This window comes from Rhagoletis pomonella, unplaced genomic scaffold (genome assembly GCF_013731165.1).
Source record: "Rhagoletis pomonella isolate Grant_MI unplaced genomic scaffold, Rhpom_1.0 Rhpom_scaffold_00008, whole genome shotgun sequence".
In the NCBI taxonomy this organism is placed as follows: Eukaryota; Metazoa; Arthropoda; class Insecta; order Diptera; family Tephritidae; genus Rhagoletis; species Rhagoletis pomonella.
Window position 1 is genome coordinate 551171 of NW_023458562.1, and position 20083 is coordinate 571253.

Genomic DNA, 20083 nt, shown 5'->3' on the forward strand with positions numbered 1-20083 from the left:
ATTCAATTTTAGTTTATCAAAGTGCAAAAATTATCGGGAATAAATTAAAAACTTTGCATATATGTATTGCGAAAATTTACTGTGCCAAAACTTTTGTTTGACACTGTACATATAATAAATACATACAGTAACTTCTCCTGTTACAATAGTAAAAAATATGTAATTTGCTTTGTATGTAATCTTGCGGTTATTTAAATAAAAAAATAGATATCAGAAATGAATTTTTCGTATCAATAAACACCCAAGCACAGGTTTGTATTAAAAAAAATACTTTATTAAATATTAATCTGCATATTTTATCAATTCGTCGGAATATTTTTTTTTTATTTATGTTACCGCATAACTTTGGACTACGTTACCCATTTCCTATAATTCTTTTTTAAAGGAAAGGTGGTTCCTCACAGGTAGTCTCTTACTAATTGAGTGTAGATCCGATAATTGGGCCATGAAGAAAATAATGGTACACTTAAATTTGTATATGAGAATTGAAGTCGGTTTTGTTTTTGTTTAAAATTTACTCCAGTATCCACAGCTTCTATAAAAGAGTCGTAGGCCATATTTTTTTGGTTAGTTCAATTGTGAAACATTTGTACGAACTGCTTCGGCGAATACTTCGGCTTTTGTTCTCTTTTTATCTGGAGGTTAAGTGCATTGTTCGATGGGGTGATATCATTGCCAAACATGATAGTACTTTGCTATCAATAAACACTAACTTGACGGAGTTACAATATTCCACACTGATGCGAGCTTCAAAAGCTTTGAATAATATTTGCGAGTATGGCTTTTAGTTTTTACCGCTCAGGTAGGTGGCAGGCCTATAGGATATATTTCTTAATCAATAATGTTTCAAATACTTTTGGTTTTACACCTATATTATAATACATACTTTATCTTATTAACTTAATTGAATTAAATTTTCGAAATTGGTGGCAACCCGACGCAAAAATATTTTCAGTAGTAAGCTTTCTTAAACCGTTTTAACTTGATACCCATATTGCAATATTTAACTTATCTTACCAATTCATTTTAATTAAATTTTTAAACAGGTGGCAAACCCCCTCAAAAATATTTTCGCCTGTAAGGCTTCATAACCTCCTTCTTTTGACACCCATATTCTAATATCTAATTTACCTCATTAATTTACTTATACTGAAATTTTTTAACAGGTGGCAACTCTCTTTTTTTCTGGTTTTATCCACCCGGATATTATAAAAAAACAAACCAAAAAAAAAAAAAAATATTCAAATCGGTCAAGCCGTTTTCGAGTCTTAGCGAGACTAACGGACAGTAGTTCACTTTCATATATAAGATATCTCCTTTTAAAAATGCGCAGGCTCGAAATTGACTTTAGTGCTATGGTCTGGAGGAATTTTTTTTAGAATTTTATGAAGAATCCGAATATGCTGGAAACGATGTCGAAAAAAATCGATCCATACAAATTGACCCGCCCTACATACACATTGTATGCATATTAGAGCGGGTCGACTTGTAGGGGACCGAAAAAACGGAAAAATCGCATATGCGGAAAATGCCCTACGGATCATTTTGAGCAAGTTTGCTTAAGAAACTATGGGTCTAAGACTATGTTCAAACAGGCCAATTAGCTGAGGCAATTAAACTTTAAATTGTGGCATTGAGTTTGGTGTTCACACACACGTCAGCTGCCCAATTAGCGTTACAAAATCAGCTGTTGGATTACCTACAGTGATTGAAAAGTTGTTACAATCGTACCTTTATTTAGATTGAAAGCACATTCGGCAAAAACAAACAATTTTAGGTACATTTGGAACGTAGCCAAATAGTTTCTTAGGAAATCAGTTCTTATTTTTACTGACATTTCAATGCATTTTCTGGTGCGGGCAACTGGTCTAATAGCTTCCTTCCTTTGTGAAGAGGCATAGAAATGATACAGAAAGGTGGTCAAAGTAACGCAACTGTAGTTGATTTCGCCAGATAGACGGAAAATATTTCTTTTTAAAACGTCAAATCTAATAACTGGGAGGAAAAAGACTCACCTTTTCTACAACATAGTTTTGTCTCGCATTGCCCGAAATGATTCTTTTCATAGCTTAATGTGAGTACCGAAGTGATATGGCATCGATGGGAATTGTTATCCTACTATTTTCCTTTATATAAAAATACATATTCACTTTTTAGAAACATCTATCTACTTTTAGGTAAAGTTTTCCGTAAATTAGGTACAATTTTATAATTCAATTTCAATATCAGCTGTAAAACAACCAGAAACAAACAGCTGATTGCCCTTTGTTCAATAAACATACCTCCAAGTCAAAATTAAACATACCTAGCAGGGTTGTATACTGAATGTGACGCAAATTGATTGCGAATTAATAATTAATTAATTAATTGGTGAAGAGGTTCTTAATTGCCAATTAGGTGCCTGTTTGAACATAGTCTAAAACCAATTTCGAGCCAGCGATTTTTAAGGGGAAGTTTCACATCAGGTAAAAAAAAAAATTGTGTTGCCTGTGCACCAGAGACCGGCTTTGAGTACTAATAAAATTAGTGTACTTATTCATGAATCATGATCCATAAAAAATAGTGCAAATGAGCACTATGAGTAAAAAAATGACTAAGAGTAATTTCCACCAAAACAAGAACACACTCAAAATATACTAACTCTTATTTGTGGCGGCAATTTTTGTCTATATCGAGTATAGTCTACCCAGCTGGATTTTACTCATTTGATCGAGTGAGAGGCTGAAAATAATTTCAATGAGTTTAATATTATTTATGTTCTGCTTTGTTCTACATCAGTGTTGGCATTTTTGGTACAATTGTACTTTTTTTCGCTTACTACGCAGAACTTTTGAGTACAATTTTGTGATGAATACTATAAATATATACGTAGCTCTGAAAATTCACTGCGGGAATCCGTTTTATCTTTTCGTCTTCGCTTTCTCGTTGTTGCCTTTGTAAGTTTTGAAAAAAGGTTTTGAAATAACCATTATAACATAGCAAAAGGTGTGCTATCAACTTCACATTCCTAGGCAAGTTTTGAAAGAATATTTTCGATACTAAATCTTATTAAAACAAAATGTCGAAATCAGCTTCATATAGTTAGAAACAGTGTCATCATTAATTCTTTATGTTCTTAAATATCATAACTTCACGACACTCATATATTGACTAGAGTTGACTATTTACTTTATTATTTTTTAATTCTAATTATTTGTTTATAAAAATATAGTTAATTCCTTAACAAAAACTGTATGAAAATAAGTTTAAATCTTTAAACAACATTAAAAAAAACCGACCAACTTTCGTAAAAATTTCGAGCTTTCTATTTCAATTTTAGTATAATAAAGTGCAAGTTTAAAGCAGCTGGAATTTGCCGTCAATGTCATATTATCTAAACGCGATTTTTTTTAGCGAAGAAAATGAGCAACACCTTCATCAAAAAAAATATATATATATTAAAAATCAACGATAAGTCGCAGCTATTTTAAACTTCCACTTCATTTAAATTAATCGGACTACAAACGGCATTCTCAAAACATGTATTTCTAGGAAATCGAGTTAAAAGCCCGAAATTTTTACGAAAGTTTATTGATTTTTTTAATGTTGCGCAAAAATTGAACCTTGGGGTTTTATTAAAGTATAAACTGCATTTTTGTAAACAAATAATTAAAATTAAATAATTTTAAGATAAATGGCCAATTTTGTCAATATGTGAGTGTCGTAAAGTTTTGATAAGCACTTGAAATACAAAAAATAAAATGTCAAACTTTAGTGCTAAATTCAAAGAGGTCTCCTTTAGCCATGCATAATAACTTAAAAAAATGTGTTTGTTAAGAAGTGTACCTTAACCCTTTATGGCGCAAGGTCATTAATTATTTAAATATAATTTTATAAATATCAAGTTGTAAAATTATTAACGAAAATAACAATGAAAAACCAATTTTTAAAAACTAGGTACAGTATATTTTGCTTTGCTGCCTCTATGCTTAAGTGCACATTTAAGATACCTACCCCAAAATGCGCATCAAAAGCATTATTTTTAACATTTATAAGGAAACTGCTCCGATAGATGCATTCAACATACCTGCACATTGGCGATACCTGCCTTAAAAATTGTGCGACTAGTATCAATTATCAATGAAAGTATTACGTTTACCTGTACTGGCCCTACAATTACCTAATTTTACAACCTTTTATTTATTTTGCTCATCTCGCAGAACAACGAAAATGGCTAGCAATTTATGTAGTTATATAGATAATTAGATAACATTCGGTAAAACTTTCGCTTGCAGTAATTTCTACATGGTAAGTGCTCCGCCAATATTTGATTTCATAGGGATTCGGATACCTTCCTCATTGAAGTAATAAAGAAAATTCGCTTAAGTGCCTTTTTCGGTTACGTGCACAAGTTTTTCGTGCAAAGAAGGATGTGCAGCTAAGCAAAATATACTGTATTTATTTTTCTAAAAAAAAAACTATCTGTTGCAGAAATGCAACATTGCGTAAAAAGTGCTACAAAAATGAAGTTAAACTTAGGAAATTTGAAAGTTTTTTAAACAGTTATTTTGCTTATTGTAAACCAAACTAATTTCAAATTTTTCACAGCATGTTTGCATATGACCCTTGCAGTCTTGAAATTTGCACGTCATTCGGTTATCCAGCCAAACTGGCTATGCCCCTATTGGTCCAAATTCACATTTTTCGGAGAAACGTGTTGAGCCGGACGTTTCTTCTTTGCGCTTTGTACGGTTGATTATGTGATATTTACATAACTTTTCTGCTATAGCTATTCTGAATTCAGCAGAGTTGAGGATTTTACTTATACGCTCCTTTTCAGCAATTATTCTTCGATATAAAAGCCATGAATTACGCATAGTATTATCAAGGGAATTATAAAAAGTTCCAACCAAGTACCAACGTTTACTACGTAGTTTAATTTTGTAGTGGCCCATAACAGAGTCTAAAAGGTAGACACCACCCATATGTCGATTAAATTCTGCTACGTCTAAAGCAGGGATGGGCAGATTTTTGGCTCTTAAAGCCGTCAAAGAGCCAGCAAGTGCTAAGCAAGAGCTAAATCAGTTCTCAGGATAAAAGGGGTGTACAAAATACATTAAAAGCATTATATATATTTGTAATGAGAGTGGGAGTACAAGAAATTTGAATACGATCTTCTTCCCCCTTCATGCTGGCTCTTGATGTTACCCCTTATCCTCCACCTAAATGTGCCAAGCCGACTCCTAAGTGCAAAAGGCTCCTGGAGCCACTTTGCCCATCTCTGGTCTAAAGGCCGTTCAACAGAGACATTTTAGTGGTACTCACCAAGGTGAGCAAGTGGCCTGGCAGTTGACAAGTCTCGTTGCTAGATATGATCGACTCTTTTGCCAGAGTGCTAGGCCACTTGCTTACTTTCGTAAATACCACTAATGTTTTCCAGATTTGCTCCACTATCATACTACAGATGGTGGGTGCTTTCCTGCAAAATTATATGCCAGAGTGACGATTTTGGTATCTCTCCAAGCGGGAACAGCTACGCGAACTGCATTGCAGTTACCGACGTATTCTATTGACATTTCGCTTGGTTATTGTTTAAAAACTTTCTCATCTGGAAGCCTGCTGTTGGAAATACGGTTTTTTCTTAGAGTTTCTAAAGCAAAAATGCCGCGACTGCACAAGTACTCAATGAGCGGGATCGAAGTGCCGTAATTATCAAAAAACAGCCGGTAGTTCAGATAGGTAGGCACATCACATATTAGTCCTAGGCACACGATAATACGTATTTTTAGGTGCTGCGGAACTATGTAGTACTAGGAGAATCGGACACCAGATCTAGATCCGTTTCAGTACTAATGATCTGAGCACTGGTGGATGTAGTTTCTGAGGTGCGGTATACTGCACATCATTAGTCAGGTGACACCTCTAGATCCTCATCAGAACTTTCATGCTCATTCGGCTCGAAGTAATACGTTGGATCGGCGACATTGTCGTCAGAAGAAAAGTGAAGGCCATTTTCACTATGTTCCCATTCTACTAGTATAATTTCCAGGCCCTGAGCAGTGAAATTATGCAATGAACGACTCATTATGATCCCCAAAAAGAAGCATTCAAATTCAAAAATAACACTAAGAAAGTCTTCCAGAACGCGCCATGTTGCATATATGCAACAAAACAAAATCAGCAAAAAAAAATAAAAAGAAACGGCTCTGCTAAAAAAAAATTATTGATTATTGAAATACATCCTCTTATCTTTAACTCACACCAATTTCAAAAACGAAATATCTGTATTTCAGGAATAAATCGTTTATCGTAAACGAATTCTAAGGGCGCGAAACTGGTTTGTGCTCACACGCCAATTCGATGAAATACAAACACAAATTTATCCACCTTGTCAGCTGGTTTGCTTCTTACCCGTTAGAATGTTTTGTTGTTTATGTACAACACTGCGTAGAGTCAGTCTAACTGCATTTGCTATATTTTTACTACCCTTTAAATGGTATGTTGCAGAAGTACAACACGGCGCCATAAAGGGTTAAAATATGTGCATACACATTTATGTTCAAAGTGTAAATGTACCTACATAAACTTTCCCATGAATACCATCAAATCATTGATCTTGAAGGGAATCTATGTATGCATGTACTAAGAAAATATATGAGCAAATTAAAAAGTCGATGCAATTTACAGTCGAAAAGTATAGTTTTTGTATAGATTTCGTACTGAAGGAACAATTTCATTTCCCAACACTGTGCGACATGCGGGCGCCACCATAAACAAGTGTGAGCTAAAAGTGAGAGTGTGTTAGTGTGCCTTCGCATGCTGTCGCTTTCTCGTCGTTTGTACATGTTTTGTTAGTATAAACGATGAAAATCACTAAATTCACTAAAATCACTCAACTGAACTATTGGCGCTTCTTAGTGCTCCTACTCATTTCGGTATAACTAATTTGTTTAATGGCTCAATGAGAGAATTGAGCACTACACCAATTCATATCAACAGAGAACTTAGTCATTGTACATGCTCTCGCTTTGTGTGCCGAGCGTAAAATAGTGTTAGTGCATATGTGTGAATATTCTGCAATGAATAATATCCACTAACATTTTTCACTATTTCTTGTGTTATTCAACCAATTACTTAAAAACGCGAATTATTGCAGTTCCCTGCTGTGCACACGATAACTCGAGTAAAAATTGAGGTATCTCTACGAAACTTGGCATGCTTACTTTTTTTAAGCGTAGGACGGATAGTATTGAAAATATGCAAAATCGGGACATAACCACGCCTACCTCCCATATAACGGTAGTTTTCCGAAATACGAAAACTGCTATATTTTAGTAACTACTGACGCTTGTTAGCTGAAAATTGATATTTGCAATGATTTTTAGGAAACATTATAAATTTTCACTTATGATTACATTTGTATATCTTGGTAACCGCTTCACCAATTTCTCCCAAACACAGTTGTTGGCCTTCGTATGACTTAACGAAGGGCTGAAAATTTTTAAAATCGGACAATAACCACGCCCACATTCTATATAACGGTATTTTTTTCGACTAACATCAGTCACAGCCATAACACTTTCACGATTTTTTTCCGTTACGCGCCGAGAAAAACTGGTTAGCAGTTGAACTTATCGTTCAGTTCCATGTTTAGTTTCATGTTCCAGTTTAGTTTTAAATTTAAAGTATTGGACTTTTGAGCTAGATTTTTGAAAGACATCAACGTCAATAATTTATAAATACCTCACAACTTTGTTTGATTCATGGTACAATTATTACAGGTATTGTCTTCCCAGAGAGTTTTGCTTCACATCGAAATTCGTGCTCCCTTATTTTCATTTTGACGCATTTCAATGTTGTTTCAATGTTTCAATTATTATGGATAAGAATAAAGTCGCCAGAGAAAAGATGAAGCCGCGGGAAGCAGTACGCAAAAGACAAACAGAAGACAGCAACCTCAGATACTTTTCATGTGATGGAAGAAAAAATGACGGATAACCAATGGAAAAAATTTACGGAAAATGCCACCAAATCATGGTTAAGAACCACATTTAGCCGCCCTTAAAGAGCCGAACTCAAAACTATTAGGATATGTGAAAGTTCAAGCTGAAGATGCTTTTACCAAGCAAAGGCAGCTTAGGGAGTTTTTCAGCGAAAAGCGTTTCAGTTTTAAATAATTTAATTGGCATTTGCAGTGATGGAGAAAACACTAACACAGGCGATTTGAATGGCATAGTAAGGCGTTTTGAGATGGATTTGGGAAGGCCGTTGCATTGGTTTATATGCCTTCTACATTTTAATGAATTGCCTTTTCGACACCTATTCGAATTTCTCGATAATTCCAAAACAAGCAGACCAAGAACTGCCAGCGGTTCAATAACCAAACAAATTGGATGTTGTGTGAAAATGGTATGAAAATAATTTTTTCGGAATATTTTCTTAGCAAATTTTTTATTAAACACAAGTTTTTAAATTTTTTCAGAGTGTAGTTGATTTTAAAACCATACCACTAGAAAACAGGCCACCTTCTTCATCAGATGATTGGAAGCGCGATTTGTCGACTGATGTAAAGTATTTGCTTCAAATGGCTTCGGCAATATTGGATGGTTTTATTGCGGTTGACTTAGCTAACATAAAACCTGGACCTGTGGCGCACTCCCGTTGGCTAACTAAGGCCAGTAGAAGTTTTCGATTGTACGTTGCAAGAAGTTCACCACCTTATAACTTAAAAACTCTAGCAGAATACGTAATAAGAGTTTATGTTCTGATGTACTTTAACATTAAGTACTACCATTCTGTTATATACGACAGTCCGCTTATCTTCAAATTTATTCGCCTCACGCAATTTCTTCCCTCCAAGGAGCGGCAAGTTATCAACTCAGTAGTCCAGAATAACTCATACTTTGCTCGACCAACAAATGTCTTGCTATCAATTCTTTACGATTATCATAAATCAGAAGCGACCAGGCAATAACGAAAATTATGTACTACCGTGACAACCTTTGCGATACAGAAGAACTTAGAGAGTACAGGAAATGTAAAATTAACTTTGACTGCTCCAATTATTTCCCTATGATAGATTTGGATGATGACAATATTTTAACAGAACCGCCAATTACTAGAAACATTCCGTATAACCATTTGAAGGAATATTTATAATTTGAAGACCCTTCCTGACCCACAAGTTCTATGCCACATACAAGGAACGTTCAACTGCTAACCAGTGTTTCTCGGCGCGTAACGGAAAAAATCGTGAAAGTGTTATAGCTGTGACTGATGTTAGTCGAAAAAAATACCACGCTGGGAAAGCAAGCAGGACTTAAAAACTCAGCTAAATATTTGTTTAAGTTTTTTCAACATTTTTTTTTTTACCTGATGTGAAACTTCCCCTTAAAAATCGCTGGCTCGAAATTGGTTTTAGACATATAGTTTCTTAAGCGAAGTTGCACAGAATGATACGTAGAGCATTTTCCGCATATGCGATTTTATGAAAAATAAATTGACCCGCCCAAATGCACATACTATAAATATTACGGTTAGCCTAAGTATACAAACTTGAGCCCTAGCAATAATATAACAGTTGCGTAGCGAACATCAACAAGCGAACATTGTGACTCTAATTATATATATTTAATAAAGTTGTTGCTGAATACTACAGTTGCTTTGAACTCACCTTCGTCAATGAGATAACGGTAAATGTCTTAAAACCAAGAAAATTTCATTATTGTTGATAATGGGTTTTTTACAATTCCATTATTAGTCACTGTCTATTGTAACTATAAGCACAACTTGGATTGCAGAAGGTCCGCATATATTGTCACTTCAAATAAAGAAAAAAAAAAAGCTAGTTGTTGATGGTTTTGTTATCTGTTCATAAAACAACATAAAAATCCGTTTTATTGGAAGCTCGTAAAAAAACTAAATTACAATGTAACCATGCGGTATTACAGTGATATTCCATAATGAGCCCCAAGTTCCTTTGAACACTGGCTTGATCCACTTGCATATGAGCATGACAACAAATGCAAATCTAAAACTAGGTGCAGAAAAAACAAGTGATAAACCATCACAAATAACGCCGGCACAAAAAAAAAAATGGTGTGTGCTTTTAACCAGACCCATTGACCGACATGTATTTCGACCCAATTTTTTCCGTGTGCCGCTGTACCGGCTGAATTTCGAGGCAAATTAATAGATTTGCGCTTTACACAATATGTTCGTGTTTGGCCGAGCTTCTCCTCCGATTTTTGGCGTACGCCTTGATGTTGTCACACAAAAGGGAGGGACCTACATTTTTACGCCGACTCCGAACGGCGATCGAATTTTTATGAGAAGCCATTTTTCATGGCAGAAATACACTCAGAGGTTTGCCATTGCCTACCGAGGAGGCCGTACAGATACCTTACGTAAGAACCCTGAAATCTTTTAAAACTAAAAACACTATTGTAAAATGCACTTACCTTTGCGAAAACCGAGGGCCGTAATGTGGTAAGCGATCTCTATCGGGAGTTTCACGACTGGGTGTCAAACGGCTAAAACAAATAGAAAATGAAAATGTATAAGTTATTTTTAAATATGTACATACAAATAGATGATGAAAGACCAAATTCTCTAAACATATCGCTCACGTCCCTCAAAAGCGGACTAATTCATAATTTCCACTTTCCAGAAGATACAAAATAGTTGTTTCTAAGCTCCTATTAACTAATCCTAGGGTGAAGAACGACTTTACTGACCCTTTTCAGCAAATCATAAGAAAATATTGCTACCGCCAGATGATAAAAATACATGCGTTTGTATGTATAACACAAGCCAACAAAAATGGAAAAAAAAAATTTTGGTGCGGCAAATGTTACAGCTGTTTTTGATAGCCTTTTTTGTTCTGATTACGAATCCGTAGGTATAAAGTTTACGTCAGCTCCAGATATTGACCAAAACGAGGTCAAAGTGTCAAAAAAATCGCATTTATGCAATATTTTAGAAGCTCTAGAAAAGAAAAAAAAGGTGATAGAACCTTCCACCTAGGCTTAAATTAAAACTAGAACTCTCGACGACTACCTCTGAACCTTGACTTGATAGTCACTTACAGTCATTTATTGAACAATAAAAACTGAGGTTTTTTCAATAGCAAAATTTTACAGTATTTTTAACCGACTTCAAAAAAAGGTTATCAATTGGTCGGAATTTTTTTTATATATGTTTCCGCATATCGTTGGAACACATTGCATGATTTTTTATAATTCTTTTTTAAATTCAACAATTTTATAATGAGCTCGAGGCCATTTTTTAAATGAAAATTTATTGTGGAAAAGCAAAATAATTTGAAAAAATGGTAGAAGTGATAGCTATTTCAGTAGGATTCGAACCGACGATCCCACTGACTCAGCCAGTTGCCTATGCACCATGCTAAGTACGCCTTGTAAATTATCGTTTGCTTATTTCCACTATTTTCATTTTTGTTATGCCAACACAATCAAACGCAGCTATTCCGCTGCAATTCACTTGATCATGTGGTTGTTGGTATTGTTGGTTTGTGCTAATAATTCTATTTTTAGAATGCTTAACTTTTAGGTGTGCTCGTCCTTAAGTTATTTGTTTTTGTTATTTTTTTGGCCTTATAACAATTATATTCAACAATTTTATAATGAGCTCGAGGCCATTTTTTAAATGAAAATTTATTTTGGAAAAGCAACAATAATTTGAAAAAATGGTATTGTCGGTTCGAATCCTACTGAAAGAAAAAAATGGCCTCGAGCTCATTACAAAATTTTTGAATATAATTGTTATAAGGCCAAAAAATAACAAAAACAAATAACTTAAGGACGAGCACACCTAAAAGTTAAGCATTCTAAAAATAGAATTATTAGCACAAACCAACAATACCAACAACCACATGATCAAGTGAATTGCAGCGGAATAGCTGCGCTTGATTGTGTTGGCATAACAAAAATGAAAATAGTGGAAATAAGCAAACGATAATTTACAAGGCGTACTTAGCACGGTGCATAGGCAACTGGCTGGGTCAGTGGGATCGTCGGTTCGAACCCTACTGAAAGAAGTCTGATGAGGAAATGTGGTGATTTCCGAAATAGCTATCACTTCTACCATTTTTTTCAAATTATTGTTGCTTTTCCACAATAAATTTTCATTTAAAAAAAATGGCCTCGAGCTCATTATAAAATTGTTGAATATAATTGTTATAAGTCCAAAAAATAACAAAAACATTCTTTTTTAAAGGAAAAATGGTACCTCAAAGGTGGTCCCATACTAATTTGGATTAGATCCGATCATTAGGTCATGAAGAAATCAACGGTACTTTTAAATTTGTATATGAGAATTGAAGTCGGTTTTGTTTTTTGCTTAAAATTTACTTGTTTTATTGTCTAACTGCAGCAGTACTTCAACGGTTAAAATTTGACCGGTTAGAATTGGATATTTGTTTGCATCGAATGGCTTTCGACCAGTCCCTAAGGAACCGGTCTTAATGACAGCGAGAAGCGAGACTCTCACAGATTTGGACACACACAGTGTGGTGTTGTCTAGAAATTTTTATCGAAAATGAGTTCAGCTCATTAAAAAAAAATCAAACAACACAACGAGTTCTGTATGCAATAAAAAATGTATTCTTAGGCCCACTTGCAGAAAAGCTCGAAGTTTCCCGGTTAAATTGATAAATTGGCTTGCACAATAAATGGTTAGGAGTAAAATTAGAGTCATCATTAAATATTTAGCACATTAATTTTCAAAGTTTAACTTGCTAACTCTACATATATGGGCATATCCCAAAAAAGGTAAGCCAAAAGCGCAAAATTGAGACTGGTGCAATTTATTTTTTTAAACTGGACAATAAAGCGTAAATGTGTATATGGGCAAATCTAAAAAATAGGTACACTTTCAAACAAAAAATTAATCTCTTAATAAATCTATTAATATAAGTGTAATTCATATTCATCAAGTACTTCAAAAGTTAGACGAGGAATAAGCATGAAATAGAAAACAAAAGAATAAGCTGGGTTGAAATTACGCTGTTCAAGTTGTAAACTTTGAGGAAAGATTTTGAAAGTTGAACTCACTTAATTGGGATGTTCTAAATTCAATGGGATGCCCCGTTTTACCAGATTGGCTCCGGTTTTCGAGATAACGGTACTTGAAAATATGATTAAATTTTAACTATTTTATAAATAACTCCCTCAATTTTGAAGTTATTTTACTAAAATTTTGCACATAACAGTTTTTTAATATTACCTTAATTATTCCTTAAAATTATCGAAATAGGTTAACATTAACATATAGCTCCAATATAACTGATGACTCAGATATGTGTTTTTGCGCAATAACTCTAACTTCATATCTGAATAATAAATTGTATGCGTGCTATATGTTAAATTGAACCTATAAATTTTAGCCTGTTTAATTGAAGGAGATATAACGCAAAACAACGTCTCAGATCAATCAGTTGTATGGGAGCTATATGTTTTAGTGAACCGATTTCGATGATTTTATGGAATAGTTAAGGTAATGTTAAAAAACGGTTATGTGCAAAATTTTAGTAAAATATCTTCAAAACCCAGGGACTTTTTTTTATAAAATAGTTAAAATTTAAGGAAAGTTTCAAGTACCGCTATCTCGAAAAGTGGAGCCAATAGGGTAAAACTTAGGACGCCATTGAATTCAGAAGGCTCCAATTAAGTAAGAGCAACTATCAGAACATTTGTCGAAAAAAAGTTGCTTTGATACCACTCTCGAAATATTCTGACTAAAAGAAGTAGCATCATTAAGAGTAGTAAATCAGGGCTTTTACACACTTCTAGAGATAAATTTTTTGAAGCATTTTACAGGTATATGTAATTTAATAAGGACTAGCAGTTATAGAAAGATTTAGATCGTTTCGACGTGTTTTCCAAATGTGGCTTTAATTAAAGTGTTTTTGGAATAAAAATTACGCTCAAGATCGCAGAATATTTTATCTTTAAAAGTTGGTTTATTCTGAAAGCACAGCTCTTGCTAAGGTATGAAATTATTCGTAATTGTTTGTAGTATACAATACATACTTAAAAAGTTCTTAAACTTAAATGCTTCAAAAACTATACGCGATAAACCGAAAATTTTGAAAATTGTGAAATGTGGAATTACAGACTTCGAGTTACTTGCCATTTCGTTATTTTTTAATGCACACTTTTCTTACCTACTACATTTGAAGTGTACACATAAGTACTAATCGCACATACAACTTCAAATCAGTATATGGTGTGCTTCAAAAGTTATGGCATAATTAATTTTTCACCTCTTAAAAATTACATAAAAAATTCACTTGTTTTCATTATTATTTTTTATTTAAACACCTATAATTCAAAAGTTATGCGGCAAATTGATCCAAATTTTTTTGGAGGCTTCAAGTATACGTCAATGAATTATATCCAAAAGCAACCAGCTTGATATAGTTTCCAACAGTGAAAATAAAGCTAAAAAACACCAAGGTTACCTGTTTTTTAATTTGCCCATATGTTATAAATATAAAGGCATTTTCTATTTTTCCCAATTCTGGGCTAAAATTTATACCTTTAAAAAAATGTTTTTTTTTTCAAGCCTTTCGGCTAGTAATAAAGGGTGAACATACCAAAACTGCGACACTTAAAAATTACTACCAGAAAGAAACTAGAAGGCTTTGAAATATATTTTTTTTTAGTATAATACTTTGAAGTTTATATATAATTAAAATGTTAAAATATTAGTTATTATTTGCTCCATATGCAAGTGATCGGACTTTTCGTCGCACACGCGCCATCATCTTCTGCACGAGTGCATCATCGACTTTACGCAACGCCCATAACCACTTTGTTTTGAATTCTTTGATATTTCTTACACTTTCTTCTTCAATATCCCTTTCACGATTGACCAATATTCCTCAATAGGACGTAGCTCTGGGCTATTGGGTGGATTGCAGGCGCGAGGTACAAAATTGATGTTGTTTGCATTATACCACAGCAATGTGTCCTTGGCATAGTGGCAGCTTGCCAGGTCCGGCCAGAACAGTGGTCTAGTACCATGTCTGTTGATAAATGGCAAAATACGCTTTTTGAGGCACTCATCCCGATAAACTTGAGCGTTCATTGTCCCGGATGTGAAATAAGGGCTGCTCTTACGGCCACAGGAACAAATAGCTTGCCAAACCATGTATTTTTTTTGGAAATTTGGACTTCGTTTTCAGCTTACAGCTTTCAGAGGCATGTTGACGATTTGCAGCAGTATAAAAATCTTTACCAGCAATATATTTGAAATTTTGAAAGCAGTAGGTTTCGTCGTCCATAACAATGCATTTGTATTTTGTAACTTGGGATTCATACAATTTCCGGCTGCGGGATTTAGCTGTAACATTCTGCTTTGCGTCTCGATCTGGCGCTGTTTGAGCTTTAAAACTTATCAATGAAGCTTTCCGCTTTACCTTTTGTACGAAAGACTGCGATTTACGAACAGATTTTGCAACAGGACGCGTCGAAATCTTCGGATCTCGCGAAAACGCACTGAGGACCTTCCGCGCACTGTTTTAATCACTTCCAGGTTTTCTGGTAACTGCCAGACCTTCTTTGTACCGATTCAAAACCTTGCAAACTGTCGAATGGTGCAACTTTAGATTTTTAGCAATTTTACGCGCATCTAAGGCCGGATTATTTATTAACTCGTGCAAAATAATTTGTCTCGTTTCTAACTCGGTTGCCATTTTTAACTTAACTAGAATTCAAATGAAATTTCTCCTACGTGAAACTAAGGTTATGGTATACTCATAGCATTTGAGTTTCAAAATATTGAAACCTTTTTAGGTGAGTTATAAGTTTCCCAAAGTGTCGCAGTTTTTGTGTGTTCACCCTTTATTAACATTTTCCTTTGTGTATTTAGCGTACCATGTAGTTGTTGTAATTTCGAATTTTTGTAATCAACAATCTTTTCACTCTAGATGTAAAAAGAGCGAACCGACTTCGAATTTCGTTGTTTTTTTGTATTTCATTATACGTATATCCTATTGTCACGTCTGTTACAAAAAACCGTATTTATTGTTATAACTAGTAGGCAGAACATTTAAATACAAATAGGTTTCAGTCATGGTGTAATAATAACAAGGTGTTGTCAGTAACTTAATCTCACTTTTCCGGAAGATCTATTCCGGCCACGCATTTTAAAGTAGTAGAAAAGGTTGTAATTATTTACTACTTTTAATACCTTGGCAGCTCTACACAGCTTGGACATATATTGCAACTTAAAAGAAGTAAAGGCAGTAAAATAAGGCAATTTCCTATAAGACTGTAAATGATTTTTTAAAGAGATTAAAACACATAAATATGGATAATATAAGCGGAATCGTAATTTAACCATGCTGCCACTCTACTCTAGTGTATCAGTAGTCCATATGGCTCGATATTATGGCAAAGCAGCAAAAGTTATTTAATATAAAAAAAATCGCGTTTCCATACGATTTGTGTGTACGTCTTTTTCCATTGATAACCACGATATCTTTTATTTTTTTACATTTTGAAGACAAAAATTATACAAATCCAGCAATTTTAGATATTCATATCGTTCTGAATACACCAAGCTATTTAAAAATCGCCATAAAACGAATTAATATAATGGAGTATTTTTGAACGACGAATACTAGTATAAAAATTAAGATCGGCATCACTGAAAATAAGCATGCAGATCTTGTCAAAATTACAACAAACACGTCGCTACTGACAACACCTTATTATTCCACCATGGGTTTCAGTTATAAAGCAAGATTATTAATTTCATTAAAAAACTAAAACCATTAGCCATGCTTCTGGCTCCAATAGTTGCTATGAAAGCGATTTTATTTAACTCGATTCCATTGCCTTCCAGACATTTTTGCACAGGATTTTCCATATCTTCAACTTTTCTGAAGCGTCCATATTTAATTGCGTGTATTTTACAGAGCTTGAATAAAGCTTCCACACTCTCAATAACTCACATGGTACTCATTCGTGGATCGACAGCACGTTTTCTAAGATTTTTGATAGTAAAATAACTAATTTTTGCGTATCGAACCGGAGAGCCGCACCTTTACATCGAAAGAGCCACATGCGGCTCGCGAGCCGCAGATTGCCGACACTTGGTCTAAGCTATGGAAAAATTTTCCAAATATTGTAGGGATTGAGGTTGCACGAACAGCTTATTCGTTGAAGAAAAAAATTAAAAGTCAACACACTAAAAGCTTGTAACCTAACCTTTTTCTTAATAGCATCTGCTAATATATCTATATTAAAATTCACTTGACTTTATAATTAATTTTTTGTTAAATTTTAATAAAAAATAAACATCGTTACAGTATTTATTTATGTATAGGGAAAAATCTGTCGCGTCCGTAATGTCGCGTCCGTACTCAAACTATATCTCATAAAAAAGGTGAGAAATATTTCTCTTAATCCATAACTCTTCGAACCAAAGGCATTCTTTGACCTTCACTTCCACATTCAAAGAAAATAATTTTTTCTCCAAGCATCGCTAAATCTGGAATATTTCTCTACATGCGTTAAAAAAAAACTTCCATTTTTTGTCGCGTCCGTACCGTTTTTTTATTTGCCTGTATCTTCGTACTTAACTGTTTATACTTCCAAAAATTTTTGTTGAATATAGCACCTTCCCAGTGCTTTGTAACAGTTTTAATATACGTACTATCTTTCAATTTCCTTCCTATTTTAAGCTTTTTTTGTGCGAATGTCGCGTCCGTAACCCAGGATATGCCCATACACTTGTGATCAGCTAATTAAGCCAGCAACATTTTGATATATTTTGGCTATTTGGCTTCGTTTATTTAATGTTTATTATTTTTCCATAAAAGTCTAGCTCATTATATAACAAACAACATATAAATGCATAAATATGTATATATATGTACATGTGTGTTCATAAGCTATTAACGGACCCAGTTAAAATATTTTCAGAATTTTTAAAATTTTCGCCTTGTTTTTTTATCAATAAACTATTAAACATATGCCTAAAACCATGCTACGAATATCAAAACCACTTGCAATAAATTAGCTCATCCATATGTATGTACATTAGACTGCATCACTCCCCATACAAAAAAAAAAAATCGGTACTGTTTTTCCATTGGAATTATAAAATCTACTAGTGAAACCGCATGGCACTAAACGCCAACATTTATTTAAATTTTTTAAACAGGTGAAACCCTATGTAAAACCCTCTTAAAAATATTCCTAAAGATTAATCTAACCATTTCTGAGTAATGAGAGGTCTCGCATGGTGTCGGTTTTCATTTCATCAAATTTCAAATCTCCCTGTAACTTCAAAAATAAAACCTGTGCACATCTATGTAGAATCCCAGTTCTTTAATTTGACTTCTCATTTTGGAAATTCGAAATAAAGGTGCAGATGTGATGAGCTTCAAAAATAAAATAGATGGAAACTCTAATTAAAAATATTATTAGCCTATAACAGTTTTCTTAAAACTCTTTCGTTTGACACTAATATTTCGATATTCATTTATGTATCTTTCGTATAAGTAAAACAAATTCGACTTTTCAAACTGGTGGCAACCCCTTTAAAAGTATTGTCAAACTAAAATCTTTCGCCTGGCATAGTTATGTATATTTCAATTAACTAATTAATTAAGTTGAATTTAATTTTTTAAGCACATGGCAACTCTTTTAAATACAGTTTAGAAATAAATTATTTTCAAACCCATTTCGAGTGACAATCCATTTAGCTTATTAAACAATTTGAGCATAATTTTTTCAACAAAAAAAAAAAACGAAATGTTCAGCTTAACGATTTCTTAACACTCGTTCTTTTGATAACCATATTTTAAAATTTCATGTAACTTATACATAATTAAACGAAATACTACTTTCAAAACAGGCGGCAACCCTCTTAAAAATTATTTTCGAACTAAAATTCTTAAATATTTTTCGTCTGACATTGTTATAAATATTTCATGTAACTGATGAATTAAGTGGAAATTATTTTTTTTAAACACGTGGCAACCCTCCTAAATATTGTTCTTAAATAAAGGATTTTAAACCCATTTCCATTGATAACCATCGGTTAGTAATTCATTTAACTTATTAAATAATTTTAGTTTAGCCCTTTAAACTGGGGCAACCCTCAAATAATAATAATAATAATAATAATATCCCAACGGTTTTTACCCTCCATTCCCGCCCATCCGCACGAGGGGCGCAGTCCGCATGACGTACGGAACCAATATTTTAAATTTTTGCGCCGAGTCACGATAGGCAGGAGTTTGTTAAGTGTCGAGATCTAAAACTGTTCAGCTACAGAACTAAATTCATCAGCTGATTTTATGTATTTATGTCAATAATTCACTTATTGAGAGAGGAGAGTATCGCTTTCTTAATGCTGAAAAGCGGATCTGATATATCAAACGTGCTGGAATGAGAGTTAAAATCCTGGCATAAGCAACGGAGGGGGTCGTGCAATTCAAAATTGGTTTTACAAGCTTTCAGAAATATGGGACAAAAGTGTCTTGATACGCGTGAGGGAACATTAAAGCTTACATCAGCCAGAAGAAACGGACTTGAAATTGAGCCTGTCAGTAATTTAACCATAAAAATTATACCAAGCATTTCCCTGCGACTGGCAAGTGTAGGAAGGTTAATAAGTTTTAAGCGACTCGTATAAGGTGGAAGACTATATTGAGAATCCCATCGGAAATTTCTTAAAGCAAAAAGTAGGAATTGTTTTTGAATTGATTCTATCTTTTCTGAGTAAATTTGATACCAAACCACCGAGCCGTATTCCAGAATCGGCCTAACTAATGTTGTAAACAGGGTTTTAGTGATATAAGGGTCACTAAATTCTTTTGACCATCGTTTCACAAATGCAAGTACACCTTTAGCCTTGTTGACTGTCACATTAATGTGAAGATTAAAATTAAGCTTAGGATCCATTGTGATACCAAGGTCCACAAAATTGTATACCTGTTCCAGGTTATGGTTACCTATTATATAAGAAACTGGCAGAACAGCTCTTCGCGAGAAGCACATTACTTTACATTTCTCAAGATTTAGAGGCATAAGATTTACTTTACACCAGTAAGCCATGCTGTTTA

General features: G+C 33.9%; 1 protein-coding gene across 1 annotated transcript in view; it reads right to left on the reverse strand.

Moving 5' to 3' along the window:
* The window catches only part of LOC118744098 (microtubule-actin cross-linking factor 1), a 719134-nt gene that overhangs the window by 176629 nt on the left and 522422 nt on the right, over window positions 1-20083 (reverse strand). Inside the window, 1 exon segment of the mRNA XM_036476824.1 lies at window positions 10440-10511. Coding sequence (XP_036332717.1) covers window positions 10440-10511 — 72 coding nt within the window.